Source organism: Podarcis tiliguerta (assembly GCF_965153285.1).
Source record: "Podarcis tiliguerta genome assembly, chromosome: 9".
In the NCBI taxonomy this organism is placed as follows: Eukaryota; Metazoa; Chordata; class Lepidosauria; order Squamata; family Lacertidae; genus Podarcis; species Podarcis tiliguerta.
The window spans coordinates 46,229,758-46,248,964 of NC_139542.1; the positions used below are offsets into that span (position 1 = coordinate 46,229,758).

The 19,207-nt window shown below is 39.9% G+C and overlaps 1 protein-coding gene and 2 long non-coding RNA genes across 5 annotated transcripts in view; 1 reads left to right on the top strand and 2 right to left on the bottom strand.

Annotated features, from left to right (window-relative positions):
• LOC310685426 overlaps positions 1 to 19,207 on the top strand; it is a 621,470-nt gene that overhangs the window by 594,920 nt on the left and 7,343 nt on the right. The window lies entirely within an intron of this gene.
• The window catches only part of GPM6A (glycoprotein M6A), a 170,876-nt gene that overhangs the window by 9,132 nt on the left and 142,537 nt on the right, over positions 1 to 19,207 (bottom strand). For all 3 annotated transcript variants that reach the window (XM_083457562.1, XM_083457560.1, XM_083457561.1), the window contains 2 exons: positions 16,275 to 16,431; positions 313 to 466 (listed from right to left, as the gene is read on the bottom strand). In XM_083457562.1, the coding sequence (XP_083313688.1) occupies positions 313 to 466; positions 16,275 to 16,431 (311 nt within the window). The remainder of the gene's footprint in view (positions 1 to 312; positions 467 to 16,274; positions 16,432 to 19,207) is intronic.
• On the bottom strand, positions 3,300 to 4,642 carry LOC310685509. Its single transcript, XR_014515327.1, has 2 exons — positions 4,475 to 4,642; positions 3,300 to 4,444 (listed from the first exon to the last, which is right to left on the bottom strand). It is a non-coding gene; the product is annotated as an uncharacterized lncRNA (long non-coding RNA).

The window sequence follows — 19,207 nt, forward strand, 5'->3', positions numbered from 1 at the left end:
TATCCTTGCATAGTAAGAGAAGATAGGGAGCATGCAAGCTCAAGGCTCACTGCTACTAATGCACATAGTGCTACAATTTGGCTTAGCATGAAATCTGAAAAGGGACTATGTGTACAATTTACAAGCTGTCATCATCATGTCCACAAATACTATCTCCTGCACCTGCAAGCAAGGCTGACTAAAATGTCTTCATTTTATTCACAGACATTTGTTGACTAGATGTTTGATCTAGTATTTCTAATAGTGATGCAAGCATTTTAATGAGGCTTACTTTTTTTTAAAATAAAACTGATCCACAAGTCATTCACTTACCAAATTGACGGAGGTCCAAGCAGAGGTTTGCCCCTTCCACTAGGGTGGTGTTTTTGCAAATAGTCCACATGTTGAAGTACATGTAAACAGGCAGAGAGGTGAACGCTGTAACCCCCAACCAGGCCAGCATGAAGATATATGTCAGCATGATAAACTGTAACAAATAAGAAAAGAGTGAGACAGAAACCTGAAGAATATTTTAGACTATTTTCTTTCCCCAAAAATCCTGCCAGTCATAGAACAAGGAAGAAATTTTATAATCCATTTGTTTGTTTTAATTCCACATATTTGTTTGTTTGTTTGTTTGTAAGTAAAACTATCCAATACTGTATTGAATTTATCTGATTATAATTCAGGTAAGCAAGCCTTTATGGTTCACAATAAAAGGATCTGCACAAATTACTTCAATATAAATGGATCAGGTGGAATCAAGCTCATAAGGTTTTATAAAAAAAAGACATGACCTGAAGCCAAATATATCCACAATATACCCAACACTGGTAGAACGGCAGATAAACCATGGCCAACACATATATCCTGGCAGAACACCACAGATATACTGGCGAAGGGGCTGAAATGGGGTGGAGTAATGGGAAGGATGTGGGCAGCAAAGTGGAGGACAGGGTCACTGACCTGCCTCCCACAATGAGGGGGCCCAAGGTCACATGATATGTCTCACTCCTGCCTGGTGCATGAGCGCTCTCCCAGCGGTGGCAGGACATGGTGGCCCCCCTCAATATTGGGGGTGCTTGGCTCTCTGCCCACAAATATTGAGGGGGCCAAAGCCCCTTCCACCTCCTATAGTTGACACCCCAGTGCAGGAACAAATCCTATGCTCCTTCAATCCACAGAGATACCTTCCATTGATGGCACCAAGAATTTCCCTCCCAATAATTTCAATGAGAGAAGGGGAGAAATAGCACTGGGCAAATTTTGCCATGATGGAGCAGATGAAATGGTGGAACCCAGCACCCAATCACAGCACACCACAGCCATTATTCACAGAGGGACTATAACGCAGGTTACTGGTTCTCGCTTACCCTGGAAGAGGCACTGCTAGTCAGTGTTGACAAAACTGGGTTAAATGGCCCAATGGTCTCACTCAGTACAAGGAAGTTTCCTATGTTCATCATTTGTGCTCAGTCCTCCCTCCATGTACCTCCCCCCCCCCCGCCTGCCAAATTGTGTTTAGCTTCCTCCTCTTCTCTTGGACCTCCACCACCTCCTTCCTACCCCTTGCAATTGCTCCCTTCCTTTACCTTCTTCCCATCATCCCACCCATTGACTCCACCACCAATCACTGTTAACCTTCAATCTGCCTCTTCTCCTTACCGTGGCTCCAGCCACAGTGGGCAAAAGGACCCAGGCAGTAGTCATTGCCTTAGATTGGGTGTGGAGAACCTTTGGCTCTTTCGATGTTGCTGAGGTACGACTCCCATCAGCCCGAGCAAGCATGGCAAATGGCTAGGGGTGATGAGAGTTGTTGTTCAGCAACATCTGGAGGGCCAAAGTTCCCCACTGTAGGCCATAGGACAGCTACCCTGTAGGCATTCCTATTGCCCAATGGCTCCCTTCACGGTTTAAAGACTCCTGGCAGAGGGGAAGGGGAGGGCTGAGGTCAGAGCAAGCACATATTTTCAAATAACAGTTGGCTTCCCATCTGAACTCCCTCTCTGCCTCAGGTTCCAGCTGAAGGAAAGTGGTTTATTCATTATAAAGTTATTCCACAAATTAGGAAAGGATACATCAGAAAAGGAGATGAGATGGCAATTGAGACATGAATAATTTCTTCATTTTTATTGTCTGAAATTTGAACATGTGAGATCCATGCAGAAGCTGGTTTTCTAATGGATCTACCACAACATGAAATATAATGTGTATGTGTATGCATGCACACGTGTGCCTAATATTTATTGAAGTATAAAATATCACAATAAACAAACAATACACACACTCGTTTCAAGTCTACAAGTTTTACAAGAAATAAATGGCAGCATTAATGTTATATGGTCCAGTCAGGAACACCAACTGCAAACTCATTTTGCACTAGCAAATCATTGCAAAGGGATATTTGAGATGCCGCAGTATGTGTTACATCCTTATGCTGCTTAACATATGTAATGAAAGGAAGGCATGTCTCAGAAAATATATCCTCCCGAGTTTCACCACTAGCTGTGGAAAAGCCCTCCTTCACCTCAGCTTGTTTTGAGTGCTTTTTTCCTACACCTATTTGCTAATAGTCTGGAGTTTTCCCTTCCATACTCATATAAGCGTTGTTTAGAGTATAAAATGTTGATCATTGTTTTGTTGATTTCTAGGGAGTCTAGTTCTCTCCTTTTTTGTTCTATAAGTTTAAGTAGTTTTATAGATCCTGTTTGTTTGTAGTGCAATGTGAGGGCCGTGAAGTCCTGTTCTATTTTGCTAACTTTTGAGGAGGTTTGTTTTTTCCATATGGGCTGCTACTAGTAGCATTACAGAAGGGTTTGTATGAATTATGTTCTTATTAAATCCCTTGCAAAGAGTGAGTAGAGCTAACACCGAAGGTTGTGTTGATTGCTGAGGAACATCACAATATGCACAGAGCACATATTAGGCAGGAAGGATTAATTCTGTTTTCTGAAAGGCTGGTAATGCTGGATTTCATTCTACATATTAAGCATTTCAGGGCACTCTGATTCCATGTAGACCCCGCTGTGTTTTAATTGACAACCACAGGATTGGAAAATAACAGTTGCTTAAAATAACCCTGAATTCCTCAACTTTCTTCATCTTAATTTGTTGTGTAGCACAAGATTACCATCATTTGGATTAAGAAAACAAGTATGGCAGCAATCTTATGCACCATTACTTGGAAGTGAGTCTCACTGAAATCGGTGGGGCTTACTTTTGAGTAGGTATGCATAGCATTGTGCAGCATGAGAAATATATTGGTGGGTAGGATCTTTTAACAAATAAAAGCAAACCCACTTTTTAAAAAAACAAAAAACAAAATCCTATTACCTTTTACGTCATTTCCTCCCCTTTCTGTTTTATAGCTCTGTGCCTCACCAATATTACTTAAGCAGATGAGACATCTCTGCCAACCCCAGGCACTCTAACTGAAGAAATTACTTGGAAGCACAGAGTCAGTTAAGAATATCAAATTGTAGGCTAAAAATAAAAGGTTGGTCTTCAATTCCTCTCCGACTAAATGTTTTCGTTTCTGCAACCATTTAAACTAATTCTGGGTGCAATGAAAAGATCCCCAAAGTCTAGTTAATTATATATTACTCTGCAATTTGTAAAGACTAAAAACACTCCCATTTTGGTGATCCTGTAGGCTTCCATGGTTTGATTCAGAGGACTGAAAACAACATGTTTTTACCATGTGATGCCTGTAACATGAGGAAGCAGACGGGTGGTAACATAGGGTTTAATCACATAATGAGAAGCTACCTTCCCATGTCATCCCAGGCACAACACAATAAGTCTTTATGCTCCTTGTATCCTGCTCTACTATTCTAAACCATGAACTGAAAAATCAGCAGCCCTTTAAGGCTCCATTAAAAGCTGCCTAATATTAGAATAAGGTAAGGTATGCCAAAGCAGTAATGGCTTAGTGGCTATTCATGTTGCATCTTCCATTCATCTTGATCAGCAATAGACTTTGGGCTCTTCCTGATGAACTGTTTGTTCAGCATTCATCCTGTTTCAGACTATGTCCATTTTTTATTGAGTATGGATTCATCCTGATTTCCTTGCAGGGTGTTTATAGGTCTTCCTGTTAATCATTTGTTCATCCCTCACTTTTAAATGCCTTTCCCTGTTGCTTTCCAAAATGAAAAAAAAAATGGATTTGTTGTGTTAGGGTGACAGAGCACTTTCAACTTCAAAAACCCAAAGTTCTGGTATCTACTTGAATCATTCCTGCAAAATACTGACAGTCGGGAGGCACCCTTTTTTGAACGCCACAGATAATTACAAAGCAAAACAGCAGTTTTGAGCTGCCAACCAGGGATACTCAAAGGATCGTATGGGCTACATTGCCAGCAGCTGAACCCAGGCAGTTGAACGTAAGGATTTGTATTCAGACATGGATGTTCAACACATAACTTTCGTCTGAGCAGAGGGACCAGCAGCACAGTGCAAGTATCTAGCAGAATGGGCCCTCACATCCTGAGACCTACTTTGAAGAATGATGTAAAAACCAGCAAGTAAATTGGATCAGGGCCCTGCTGATGCTTTAGGAAAGGGTGGGGGCAGCTATAAGGACAATGAGTTGGTGCCAAGCTAATGCTGATACAAAATGTCACTCTGCTCAGCACCCAGTTCTGTGGCACTTCTTGGTTGGACAGCTCATGCCTTGACTCTGCTGGACAGCTCCCCGGCATGTTTTATCTCCTGTCTGGTGTTCTGCTGCCTTCTTATCTGCTGCTGTTCCTATTGTCACAGTTGTTTTATGCTGCTTTAGATTACGACTGTTGCATACTTGCACCTGTACATTTATACTGTAAGCCATCTGAGGAACGTTTTGTGATGAGCACAGCATAAATGGGTTAAATCAATAAACAGAGGTTTTTTTGACATACTGGTTACCCAGTGTATCTACAGTGGTACCTCAGGTTAAGAACTTAATTCGTTCCAGAGGTTTGTTCTTAACCTGAAACTGTTCTTAACCTGAGGTACCACTTTAGCTAATGGGGCCTCCCGCTGTCACCGGGCCGCCGGAGCACGATTTCTGTTCTCACCCTGAAGCAAAGTTCTTAAGCTGAGGTACTTTTTCTGGGTTATCAGAATCTGTGACCTGAAGCGTCTGTAACCTGAAGCATCTGTAACCCGAGATACCACTGTAGTGCAATCCCATACTTACCATAAAGCTGGCTGAGGGGTCTTGAGAGCAGTGTAAGTGATACTTCACGACAGAGACAGATATACTGGTGGGACAACACTTATATTACCCAAAGTCCCTATGTACACTGGCACAGCTGTTCTGTTGATGATTCGCTGCCAGTGAAGAAGTGTGTATGTCAGGGAGGGCATGCATATGGTGCTTTCAAAGCCAACTCACTTCCCTAACATGTCCTAGAATCTGGTGCAAATGTACCCCCACCCCAGTTCCGGAATAGGTAATTCCCTTTCCTTCCTACTTCAGCCAATGGGAGGGGAAAGGAAGAAGCTTCCTACCAGCTTGCCAACAGTGAAATGGATCTGAATGTTGCATTTCCCCACCCCACCTCTGCTACCATGAAATCATAATCAATGAATGTTGCATACCACAATGCACTGCATTTTGTACAACAGTCCTCCCATAATTAGGACTATCCTGCCAGTGTCCACCCTCCTGATCTGCCATCTAGATTAGCAGGGATCAGTCACAGAGATTGGCAAAATCATGGCATGGCTTTTAGGTATGCTGAACTGGTGTGCATGAAAACTTCCACCTAAAAAAGTTGCGGGGAAAATATAGAACTTATATTGCAGGGTTTTAAAGTGAGGTTTTTTAAAAAAGAAAGTATGATTGGATGCTTGCTGCTTAGAATGAGGTGATAGTTGCAGAACTGCCTACTTACATAAAAGGGGAAAAGTAACAATGGTTTTTGGATATGCTTCAGGGCTGAATACAAGTGGAATCTGATTTATCTCAGTCAGTATCCTAAATTAAGAAGACTTGAATAATTATGTCTGCAGACTAAATTAATTTGTGATTGTTTATTTCTTCAGTGTTAAAGCAATCTTATACACATATCTGGCAGTACATTTCACTGAACTTAAAATGACTTAGTTCTGAGTAGACATGACTAGAACTGCACAGATAATATAAGTCTCATTTTATTTCTAATTTTAGTTTCATGCTTGCTCTGGTTTTGAGTCAAGAAAAATCCCTCTTCTACATGATGACAATTATTATTAGGTCATTATTATTAGAATACCAACTAATACTGCCATGTAAAACATAGTTATAATGAAATATGTGAAATGACAGCAATTTCTTCTATTGAATTCACCGAGGCTAAATTTGTTTAATATCGTGTTGAAAGGGAAAGAAAGCTGAAGAAAGTTACCAGATTCTAGGTCAGAGGATCTACATAGCCACTGTTTTGGCCAAGCAACAATTTGCCTAGTAATATACCGTAAGTCTTATGCACTGTAAAGTGCATTATAGTCAACCTAATTATGGACAGACACTTCTCGGAGGATATTCATGAAGGAAGTGATATTCAGAAGCTGAAGGCTTGCAACAGTGGAGGCAGAACCTAGCAATCATGGCTATTGGCCACTAACAATCCTATCCTCCAAGTCCAAGTGTCTTCTGAGTAGATATTCACAGGACTGTACTGTCAGCCAACCTTTAGTTTTTGGAAAAGATTTTGTTATGTCTCCTGGGGGCAGTATTCTGACTTAGGGGTCCTACACAGCTTTGTCCTCCAACACCTCATTATCTTTTCCCTCCACCCAAAGCACCTGCCACCTGAGGAGGTTGCCTCTCTCTGCCTAATGGTAGGGTTGGCCCTGCAGACGAGTTTGTGCCTATACAGATGCACATTTCAATCTTCAATTAAACCATTATAAATTGCAGCAAGATCTAACTACCGCCACCATAACCTGAACTGCGTTCCAATTTTACAAGGTATCTCCTTGTGGGTTGTTGTTTTAAAAAGACAATTTCATTTTATTTCTTGTTACACTATGTATTAAGAACCTGATAGACATTTTGGGGAGGAGGCTGGGTATACACCCAGTGTGCTGACCTGCTGCCATCCACATTGTTTCCTTTCTTCATTCCCAATTGTCTCTTCCCTGTCGGTCAGCATAATAGTCACTTCCACTGGTACTTCTATTCTCCACCTCTTTTTAACTTTAGGCCAGAGGTCCTCCGGATGTTAGATGCCAACTCCAGCAAACCTGGCCAATGGTCAGCTTTGATGTGTGTTACAATCCAACATCTCAAAGCATCTCAAGGGCCACAGGCTCCTCATCCCTGCTTTAGGATTCATTTCCCTTACTCGTTTTCTGTTTGCAAAGATGAAGCATATACAGCAGGGGGTGTAAAGCACCCTGAGTCACAGCTTCTAAATTAGGTCCTTCCTTCTTCTTGAAATGCTCATATATTCCCTTCTGCATTATTAATTGAAGTCAATGTGATTGATTCTTCCAGGTTTACTTTCCTGCCTCCAACTGTTTTTCATGAGGAAGAAAATGAGAACGATGTGTGGAATGCTCTATTAATAATGAATCAATACGTAGTAATTTATCATACTTCAGTAATATTTGTAATTAAATCTATACAGTGAAGCCTATGTGAACATGATATGAAAAAAATAATGTTATGGGAAGGAAAATATATCTGAGACAGTTCAAGTGCCTGCTGCACAATCAATTACCAACTTCTGACAGCATAAGGTTATTGAAAGTTGGGTTTCTGTTCTCTTGAATTAGCTATTTAGAACTTGTTAAACTCCAGCCCAAGCATTTGTGTGGGTAGCTCTGCCTACAATGCCACTGCAATGCTGTTTTGTTTTGCGACAAGAGCCTAGTTATTAGCACATCCCACAATAAGCATGCATATATTTGACTTAGGGCTCAATCCCAACCCCCTTTGTCCAGGGCTGGGATGACAGGGGAATGCCTCAGTCTAGCTCTGCCAGCCTCCACTTGCAGAGTGACATCAAATGCAAGGACATGACACAGCCCACATCTGCTAAATGCACCCAGATCTCTATTTCAAAACGCTGGTGAATAGTCCTTAACGGAGATGTGCAACGTTGCCACAGCAACAAGAAAAATGGTTACCATGCTCACATGAGAGATGTTGCATGCCACAAAAGAGGCATACGAACTCTCTATCTTGTAATCTCTCGATCCTGTTAAGGTAGAGAGATGCGGACCCAGTCCTAGGATTCAGTCACAGGTAAATGAAATATTGCTTATGGGTAAATTCTCAGCTGAAAAGGAATGAAAGAATCAGACACGGCAGTCAACAATTTAATTATCATGATGAACCAGAGGGAAGAATGGAATATTTGGTAATTGAATTAGATCCCTTTAGAAAGGACATAAATGGAATGGCAAAGAGAGTGCCTACTACGTAGTTGCAATTACTATATACAAGCAGCTGGGCCTGCGATAGTGCAGTCTACTTATTATAAAGCTAAGTAGCAATCAAGCTGATGAATAGCCCACTACTAGCATAAAAATAAACCTTCCAGCTGTGAGTGAATGTGTAGAATTATACATTCATCTTATGAACAATGGAGATTCTTCTCAAACTGCTAGTAGTGGAGGATTTGGAAGGAAATGTCTGACAGTTGACATCAGAGTCAGGATAACTGTGAAAAGGTAAATCCAAATAAAGCATAGAATAATTCTCTTTGGAAAGTATTCATATTGCATTCTAATTGTTAATGAAAGCAGCCTGGGCAGTCTTGGTGTTGGCTACAAGTTTTGGTGGGCCCTGGGAGAAGGCACCTTCCATGAGCTCCCTTAGTTGAAATTCCTATATTGCAGAGGGTTGGACTAGATGGCCCTTGGGGTTCCTTCCAGCTCTACAATTCTATGATTCTATGCTTAGAGAGTCTACCTCCTCACTACCATTATCACCTGCTACTCTTCTTCTTCATCACTTCTATCAGCTCCTTGCTTGCCAAGCAGAAAACCAATGAACAAGCTACCAGTGGCTTCTACTGGGACTGCCAGGTTTTATGAAAATAAATCACTCATTCTTCATATTCCTCTTACCCCCTTGGAATATCTAGTGCTACTTATTCCTTTCGTGCCATCATTATGATGCATCTTCCCAATCTCCCACCTGTGCTACAAATCACTGTGCCATGTAGGGATAACTAAAAGCATCAGGTCAGAGAATAAATTGAATCAGAAGCTATGGACTGGGTGGGTAGTGATTTTTGATAGCAGTCCTGTTTTTTATAGTTCTGCCATTATTCAGTTGGCAACATGCAGTACATATGCTCATTTGTAGCAAGCTATCGTGCTTGTTTCAATCCACACATGCAAACACATTACATAAACATTCCATATAAACAAGATGGATGCATTCAAAGCATGTCTCTTTTTCTTCTGGGAAGAAAAATCTCTTCCAAGAACCATTAAAAACCATTAAGTGAGAATGTGAAAGAGTACATAAGCAGAACTATGGAAAACGAGAACATTATGTAATTGTGTTTACTTCCCAGCCTGCATAGGCAAATAATAATGCTGAGGCATGTATCACTAGGATAATGACATGATTTTTCCATTCAACTTAGCTGATTACAAAATCCCTCAAATTCTGGCAGTCAATATCCATTATCGCCCATATAAAGTTAAGCCAATATGAGCACAACTATGTTAAATATTAAATACATTTCATTCTGTACTCCAAATTTATCTCATATTAAATTTATTGGACTAGATTGTACCTTAAGAAAGGATGTTAATTTTGCTCTACACAAATGAACCTGAACCCAAACTCTGTGTCCACAGATAGGCCTCTAAACTTTTAGAGAAACAGCACTGAAAAACATGTTTGCGCTAGGGTAAGACTTAGCTGGGCTATTTTTCCATCTTTGATTCCAACACAAATGGCTTCTTTTCTTTTCTTTTCTTTGTATGTCATTTCAGTATGAGTGATTGACATAGGAATGTAAGCCTTCTGTGTATCATTCTTACATGGCAGTCTGACTGACCTTGTAGGTAGTGGGTTCATTTAAATCACCTGGGATATGGGAAGGGCAATGTAAACATAAATAGCAATAGAGATGCCCAGGTGAGTTGTTGGATCAGCAGATTAACTTGGAGCTGCTTCTTCCAGAGGGAAAGAAAGAGAACTATCAAAGGAGATGGAAGCTGATCAATTATGTGATGAGTAGTAATGCATGAGTGTATTAGAAGCCTGTTAAGGCATGCAGTGGTCAGAAAAAGAACCACAATAGATAATAAATGTTGTGGTCCCTTGGAGTGCATACAAAAGTAGACTTAAATCTAGATTCACTACATTGTTTTTCTCCTACAGCATGAGAGTGGCTTACTCCCATCTTCACAATGTACTGGCAAACAAATTGACTGCTGATTCAGTAGTCTGGCTTGCCCCGGCCCCATGCTTCAGGCATATTGTGCTGAATGTACATTTCCCCCCAGTTAAATGTACATTTGCCCTCCTTAAAGCAGGGTGGGAGGACCACTGAAAAGCTACCTTAGGGGAGAGGTGTGTTAGTGACAACTTTAGTTTATTATTTATTTTACTTAAACAATTTATATACTGCTTATCTACAATCAGTGCTCTTTTTCTAGAAAAAGAGGTGCTGGAGCTTAGAGTTTATTGTAGACAGGGCTTTCTTTTTTCCAGCTGGAACTCACCGGAACTCAGTTCTGGCACTTCTCAGGTGGGCGCCAGATATGAAAACAAGGGAGGTGTTCAAGGAAAGCCCTGTCTACAAGAAATTCTAAGCTGTGTAAAAGAAATACAATACAGAAAGGGTAAAAAAATCAGTTAAAACTTTAAAAAAAATCAGACTTGAAGTAAAATGCTTGCTGGAATAAAAAAGAAAGAAAGGCTTTAGTATTTGCTGGAAATTCAATAGGTAGAGGGCTTGTCTGACCTCAACTGTGAGGGATTTGCACAAAATTGGCCCCACCATCTAACCTCATGGCTCCTAGTGGATGTGAGCCATGCACCCAAGACATGGGTGTCTCTGACAGTCACTCCCACAAAGACCTCAGTGCTCAAGCAGTAATTTAATGGATTAGGCAGTCCTTGAGGTAACTTGGACCCAAGCTGTTAATAGCCAGACAATCAGGGCTGTTCAGCTTCAGCCACTGCTGTAAAGCCACAGAACCGGCTTCCTTTGTGCTCGATCTGGAAGGGAAAGTTCTATGTTTTACAAAATTTAGTGAGTGCACTTCCCCAGGGGACTCACTGCACAACTTAAGTACACCTGTGCACACCTTTTGGCTTTGGAGAGCCCAAAGTTTTAAATGTTAAGTAGCAAGTATGCGAAGAACAGTTTTATACCCAAACCCCTAAAACCCATTCACAGAATTTAGGAATCAAAGCCACACCCCATGGTATTAGAACTATCTGTTCAACTTCTATCTGCTATGGCAGCCTTGCTAATAATTGAGATTTGCATACTGCACTTTATCTGAAGAGCACAGGGCTGTTCACAACATTAAAATGCAATAAAGGACACAAAATGCATAATATAAGGAAAAGCAAAAACAAACCAATCACCCACAAACACATTTCAAAGAACATAGAATGTTAATCAGCCAAAGTCTTGGCTTCCCATTCTGAGCATTTGTAAGGTCTTTTTTCTTCAATGTGCATTCTTTTATGTTTAATAAGTTTGAACTTAGAAGTAAAGACCTCGTCACAGTCTGAGCATTTTTATGTACCCAGGAAAGGCATCAGGCATAACTCTCTGGCTATTCTTGGTGGAGTACAAATTTCCCTGCTATAAAATGCAGCGCATTGCATTTGGCTGCAATACATTTATGATATTACAGTATGCATACAGAAGGCATTGAAAACATTAGTGCATGTGATAAAAAGACACATCTGTGAGTGCAAACCCTGTTGTTGTTGTTGTTGTTGTTGTTGTTGTTGTTGTTGTTAAACCTGCCTTTCACCATGCATAATTTTGGGGTGCATACATAATATTTAAAAATAAATACAGTAACATATGAATACCATGCAACAATACATCAAATCATCTTCGTAGTTATTTCCATCTTTGTTTTCATTTCCTGTTCATAGTTGTTCTGTCTTTTCGCACTGTCTCATACTGAGAATATTATGTTATCAACAATTACTCAACAGATACAGTTATTGAAGAGTTGAATTCCATCGTAGAAGTAGGTGTTCCAAATAATTTGTCCAAGCAATATTCAAATACAGGTCCAAGACCTCTCTTAAAATGGGATTACTTCTCATTGTTGTACTGAATCGAAAAGGAAAATCATCCACTATTGAAATACAAGCCATTTCTGCTTCTATTCATCAAACTGTTGGTTAATATCCCTTAAGCACCACAAAAATAGTACTAAAAGATACCAGCTTATCACGTTAAATTGATGTGAATACCTCAAAGGAAGATTTATGTGGCTGATAGAAAGCTATTCTACAGACAGAGATTGAAATCTTATTAATGATTAAGAATTTCTGCAAGCATATGTGCAAAAAGATAATAAATAACTTAGCAGTAATGGCAAAGCAACTGCAAGAGTGAGAATGTTACACAGCCATTGTCATTTTGGGAACATCAATCACAAGAAGATGGTCAGTTACCAGCAGAGAAATCCAAAGTGTTTATTTTGCAAGCTGTTCCTGGACTAATCACAATGAGTTATGTACTGTGAAAAGTATGCTAGTAAACAACAGCAGAATCCTGAACTCCTTGAAGAAGTGCTGATAAAAATATTTGTTTGTTTTATGGTTATTAATTTGTGAGATTTATATCCCATACTTCATGAGATGACCTCTGGGTGTGTAGCAATATATAAACCTAAAGCATAAAACACCATATACAATTCAATCTAGATTTTCAATCAAACAAGCCATCTGTTAAAATAAATAATACACAGGTGAATATCTCAAAACTCAAAAGGAAGAAGAAGGGTTTCAGCTGGCACTAAAAGATGGAAAGCGTTGGCACCAGTCAAACTTCAGTGGGGAGGTAATTCCACAACCAGGGCATCATTGCCAAAAAGGCCCCCCTGTGAGCCACAGATCATGAACCTCTCTCTTTAATGGTTTTATCAGCAGTGCCTCTGGCTGATCCCAGATCCCAGACAGTCCATATGCTTTCAAGCATCTTTCTGTGTCCTTGGGCCTCAGCAACTAAAGCAGATCCAAACCTAGTCTAGATGGTGCTCTAGATACATCCACCAGATCTGTAATAACTGTGATGTCAAGGTTGGCCTTCAAGAGACTTTGCCTTCAAAGTGACTTACAAACTTGACACAGCAGTTGGATTCTAGATTACTTCCCTTTGTAGGAAGATCCCACAAGATGTGATTGTGTGCTTGGTCACTTACGTTATACAGGCACACCTCATTTTATTGTGCTTGCTTTAATGCACTTCTCAGATATTATGTAAAAAAAAATGAAGGTCTGGAGGAGCTTCTGCTGCTGCATTGGGAGATGAAGCTACAGGAGCAGTGACTCCTGCTGCTCCTTATCAGAATACAGGTGTAGCCACAGCTGCTTCCAGAGGAAGGAAGCCCCCACTGCCCCTTTTCTGGCCATGGGATTGGAGAGGGCTGGGCTGAAGCCAGGGTTTTCCACTCCCACCCCAGCAGCCAGGGAGGCTAAGCATGCTTTCTCAGGGGGGACCATTGAGCTTCCCTCCGCCTTTTCTGTGGGAGTTTGAGGCAGGCCATTTTGTGAGAGTCATACAGCACGGCAGTGGGGAAGGAAGCAAAAGGGAACTGGCTTGGCTGCTGCTTCTCCTCTGCTCCTTCCTCCCCACCATCTCTCTCCCTCTTCTTAGCCCTCCCTATTGCCTGAGACACAAAAATATTGATATTAGGCCAATTAATAACCCTACAATGGCCTCTAAGTGTTGAAGTGAAAGGAAGAGTCAATGCAAGACCATTCATCAGCCCAAAGATTATGACTCGCTGAAGGCTCAGTTGAAGGTTAGCATTTTTACAAAGTTTTTTTCAATTGAATAATGTACGTTGTCTTTTAAAACATTATGCTGTTGCACACTTAAAAGACTACAATATAATATAAGCATAACTTTTATATGCACTGAAGGGGGGGTGGTTCGCTTTATTGCAGTAGTCTGGAACTGAACCCATAATATTTCAGATGTATGCCTGCACTTGTACTCCATTTGCTTTAACTGTCATCCAGCCTTTTTTTAAATCTATTGGAGTTCTCCCAGATACCAAGTAGCCATCTGAAATCTACTGAAATCCATTGCCATTCCACAATAAGACTAGTGCCTCAGCAGGGCTGCCAGCCATTCTAACTGGACACACACCTAAAGCTTTCAGGTGTCCATTGGATGCCATAACTCTCAGAGGGTGGACTATCTTAATTAGTCATTTATCCCTGCAAGGGGCAACTGCTACCATCCATCCATGACAACTGGATAATCTTAACTTAACCCATCAAAACATCATATAGTTGCCCAGTCAAAACTAATATATTAAGGGTATGATCAGCCTAATGTCCAGAGAAACCCTAAGAAGTTGGTTTTGTAATCAGACTTGCCTTTAAATTTGTCAGATAGGCAAAATGCTTTATACACCAACTAAATTAACTTTATGTTCATACCCAGTTAAAAACAAACTATTTTTTGTAGGGATTACAAATGGGTGGATTGGAACTTAACTTATCCACAACTTACACATTTCTCAAAAGTTTCCAAATGATTAAAAGAAATCCCAATACAATTAAAATGCATATTGTGGGAGAAATATGAAGAAGATAAAATAAATGCACATTTTCTGCAAATAATAATAATAATAATAATGCGGGTGAATGCAGAAACAGAAAAGGATGGAATTTTACGTGGACACGTGAAAGTGGCGTGGGATAGAACAGGCTTCATACATTATTATCTATGCATTGAGAGCATAGCTTAATTCTCACTTGGCATCCAAGAAAGCTTGAACATGGTTGCAACCGAATATCCTTGTCTGAAGCACATCTACTTGGAAGAATGTTTCACCAAAATCAATTGAATTTATTTCCAAATAAATGCATTTGGATCAGAAAGTATGAAATTGAAATGGAGAAAGACAAACATTGTGTGATGCACCATCTTGCTTGAGGATAGACTGTTCTTCATTTCTACTCTTAAATTTGTGAGTCCCAGTCTTATTTCTTTACATAAACTTGGATGTTCATGTCTTGGTATCATTCTCACATATAATCAATAGTGCCATTGTTTCATTAACAGCCTTTATTTTATCTCACTGCATTTACTTTACTATGTGATGCACAGCCTTTCAAATTGTTGCACTTCAGATTACCAATTGTTACCCAGCTATGAAATTCATCTGCATTAAGCTACCAGGGAACTGAGGAGTATATCAACTTACTTCCTACAGAAGTCAGTTTAATATTATGCATTAGCATCTGTGTTTAATAACCACATTTCTTTTCACATACAGAAAGATGTGTACACAAACAGATTAGACAGATTAACTGAGATACTTATTTTCTCAGATAGCACAAGAAACACTTCTCTGAATATAACTACTCTTTCATTCTAGCTTCTTTTATTTAACCACATTGCCCCCTCTGAAGTTTAATATTCTGATGATTTGAATTCCTATTAATTAGAACTATTTTATTTTTATAATAGCACAAGTGAATGGGGGTGATGGGAATCTCATGTGTGCACTGGGCTTATTTTCTCTCTGCATGATTCAGTTTCCCATGGAGGTGAGCTTTGAACATTTCAAGATGTGCATGCTTGGTCAAATGCAACTGCAAGGCAGACTGTAAATCATTCCTTTGGGAGCTCCCCTTCTGACATCATCATTGAAGAACAAAAACTGGAAGGCTTCTTATAATGTCCAAAGGCAATCTCACAGAAAGGGGCATATTGAAGGCAGATGTACGATAATTAGTTTTAGAAGCACATCTCTGCACACCCTTGATCAACCAAAAGGGCCTATTGTGTCTTGATACAATAATACGACATACAAGTAATTGCTTCTATAAAACGCTGTAACTCCTGAAGTACATTTACAGCTCTGATTTTTAAAACATCTATGAGAATTTGTTCTCCGTCGCAGAGGGCTTTAAATCACTCTCCTGATGGAAAACCTTTATCATATTTCAGAATATTAAGCTTGAGTTTTGGGTGGAATCCTTAAATATAAGAAGATGATGTGTTCTGCTCCACATACATACCTAGAGACACACTTTCTAGTCCACTGAGTTTGCTAACTTAGTATAGATTAATTAAAATACTCTGATGCAACTGAAATTAGCATGAGTAATCAAGGCTGTCATATTAACATACCCAAGCACTGACACATCTGCCGCAGGTGGTGATTTTGAAATCCCCATAGAGATCCTTGATGGCACCAGTTGTAAAAAATCCTTCCACCATCAGCAAAATGCCATAGACAAAGAAGGCAGCTGCTACCCCGTAGATCACATATTTGAAGATGTCAATCCTGTAATTGAAAGGTATCTGTGTTAGTTAATGTTTTAATGATGATTCTTTTTTAAAAAAAGAAAGATTCCCTTTTCTCCACATGCAGTATAATAATGCCTGCGTTGTTTCTATATTTTGACATCAATCTTAGGACCAGCGATATGTTAAGGCAAGAACTACAGATTCCTTTCATTGAAAATAAGCTGAGCATTTCACACTGATGGATGCAATTCTACTCTGCAAAAGCAAAGGACTCCCAATGCCCACAATGACATTCACAAGATGGGAAACACCTTCCATTGCTAAAATATCTACGCCTAGCAGAGGCACAATGCATGTGACACATTCACACAGCTGAGCATAGGGTTGTCACATGGAGGAGTGGGTAGGCAGACTATCAGTTCTTGCGAAAGTGTTAGGATTGTTCAACCAAGGCCATTTCTAAATCAATTATTTGCTGTTAGCGATTACACAGTATAATTGTTAGAGAATTCCTATTTTTCTCTCGTTCCACTCTCATTGGTAGTCTTTACCCTCATTTTTTTAAAAAATACTTTGGTAACTGCAAGTCAATGCAACGTGTATATACAGATGGGTAGGGTATAAATAAATTATTATTATTATTATTATTATTATTATTATTATTATTAATACAGTGGTACCTCGGGTTACATACACTTCAGGTTACATACACTTCAGGTTACAGACTCCGTTAACCCAGAAATATTACCTCAGGTTAAGAACTTTGCTTCAGGATGAGAACAGAAATCGTGCAGCGGCAGGAGGCCCCATTAGCTAAAGTGGTGCTTCAGGTTAAGAACGGTTTCAGGTTAAGAACAGACCTCCAAAACGAATTAAGTTCTTAACCCGAGGTACCACTGTACAATGCTTACATTGATATTAGGAGGTATTTATCAATAGCCCAGATAAAGGTTGCAAAGGTTCCTCAAAAAGCATTTTTAATCATATTATCTTAACTAATTAAAGGAATGTCAATTCATTATTCATAAAATGGCAGTATCCCATACCTTCTACTACAGTCAACAAAGTTTTGCCAGATTATCAAGAATGTATCTTGTCTACCTGCTTTCTTTCCATTTAAGAATGCATGAAAGTTTAGCCATAGCTGCAAACTCCCACACCTTGTCAATCTATTATTTTAATGTTTGGTGTCATTGATATCTGTTTCTTTCAGAAGGGTATTCTAGCAGCAGCTAGAAGTGTGTCTGGAGACACATGGTGAATATATGCATGGAAATCAGGGTGCATGCATACCACCCCACATCTCTCACATTATGGCAATCAGGGACATGCTGCTAATCCTTCGCTTCGTATACAGTGTTACAGTATACAGTACTCCAAAGAAGCCAGAAACGCTTCTATAATTAAAACTGAATTTCACGCAGTCAACATTAATCCTGAATTGATGCAATAAAAGTCTGTTCTCAATTTTGTTCATATATATATGGTCCTAAATATGAATCAAGTAACTGTAGGCAATAACTTCAAAATCACATGGTTTGAAGATGTCACTGCCATCTGGCTGCAGCCATTCCATCAGGCTGCAGAAGAGGAAGGAATAAACGGGATGTGGGGCTGCTTTCTCTTTTCTCAAGTTTAAACATTTAAGGCAGCTGAGGAATCTTAGAGGCAGTGTATGGTCACATCAGTGCTCAGCCACTTCCAGTTTTGCTATGCCAGATGAAAGGGTGAAGGAATCCTGAATCTATTGTATGGTGTAGACTTACATTGCTGTCCTTTATGGGTGTTGAAAAATTAAAAATCAGACAGCATGAAATTAGAAAGATTCCTAAGAAAGCTGCATTATGGTGATTGAGAACATACCGTATTCTAAACAGAGAAACAGATGGTTTGTCAAAGAAAATGCATACAACCCTACCCAGCCACCCATTACAAAATTCTAATTGTTAAAAGGAAACAATAACACTTCTGAAGCGTCATAGGCTCCCCCACTGCAATGTGCAAGAAAGAGATGGCAAATGTTGAACAAGAGAGGTACTAAACAAAGTTCTCACTGGAGTGATAAATCTGTCAATGGGTTCCACCACTTCGGATTGCAGGCGGGGTCTGCGTGACTGAACATTCCTTCATAAATAAATTTTAAAAATCCTTGCACGCACAAAACTAGGTGTCATCGAGAATGCCCTTCTCACAAATAAATAGAGGAGGAAATTTGGAGGGGGCATGTAGGAACATTCAGTTAGTGAAAGTGCAACGTATCATAATGATCCCGAGACACCCACAAAGTCGCTTTACCTCATATGGCAATGTTTCTCAGAGATTATTATCTTTTTGTTATTATTTATTAAATTTATGTAAATCATAAGTGCTGGGTGAACCCTCCTAAACATACTTACTTATAGCATGAAGTCACTCTAATAGAACTTCTTACAGAGACACTATCACAAAGTTACATAATACCTTTATGTAAGGATGAGGCTGACTGGATCAGACCAAGGGCCCATCTCGTCCAGCATCCTGCTCTCACAGAGGCCATCCAGACTGCTGAACAACTAAGGAAGTCCCTGTTACACAGTGAATTGCCAATCAGGCCAGTTTCTGGGAGTGGCACTAAACTATTAGGCAGGCAGACTGCCTGACTGGGAAGCTCAGAACTTGAATAGATATTACTGAACATACTCAGAGCCATTATCTATTGCCAGAAAGGCTTAGAGAAAACAATATGGTTTGTGAGCTGAGAAGTGGATGGCTTACACATGCCTGGTCATTTGAATCTTCTAACCAAACCATGATAAATCTTTCATGCTGATGAC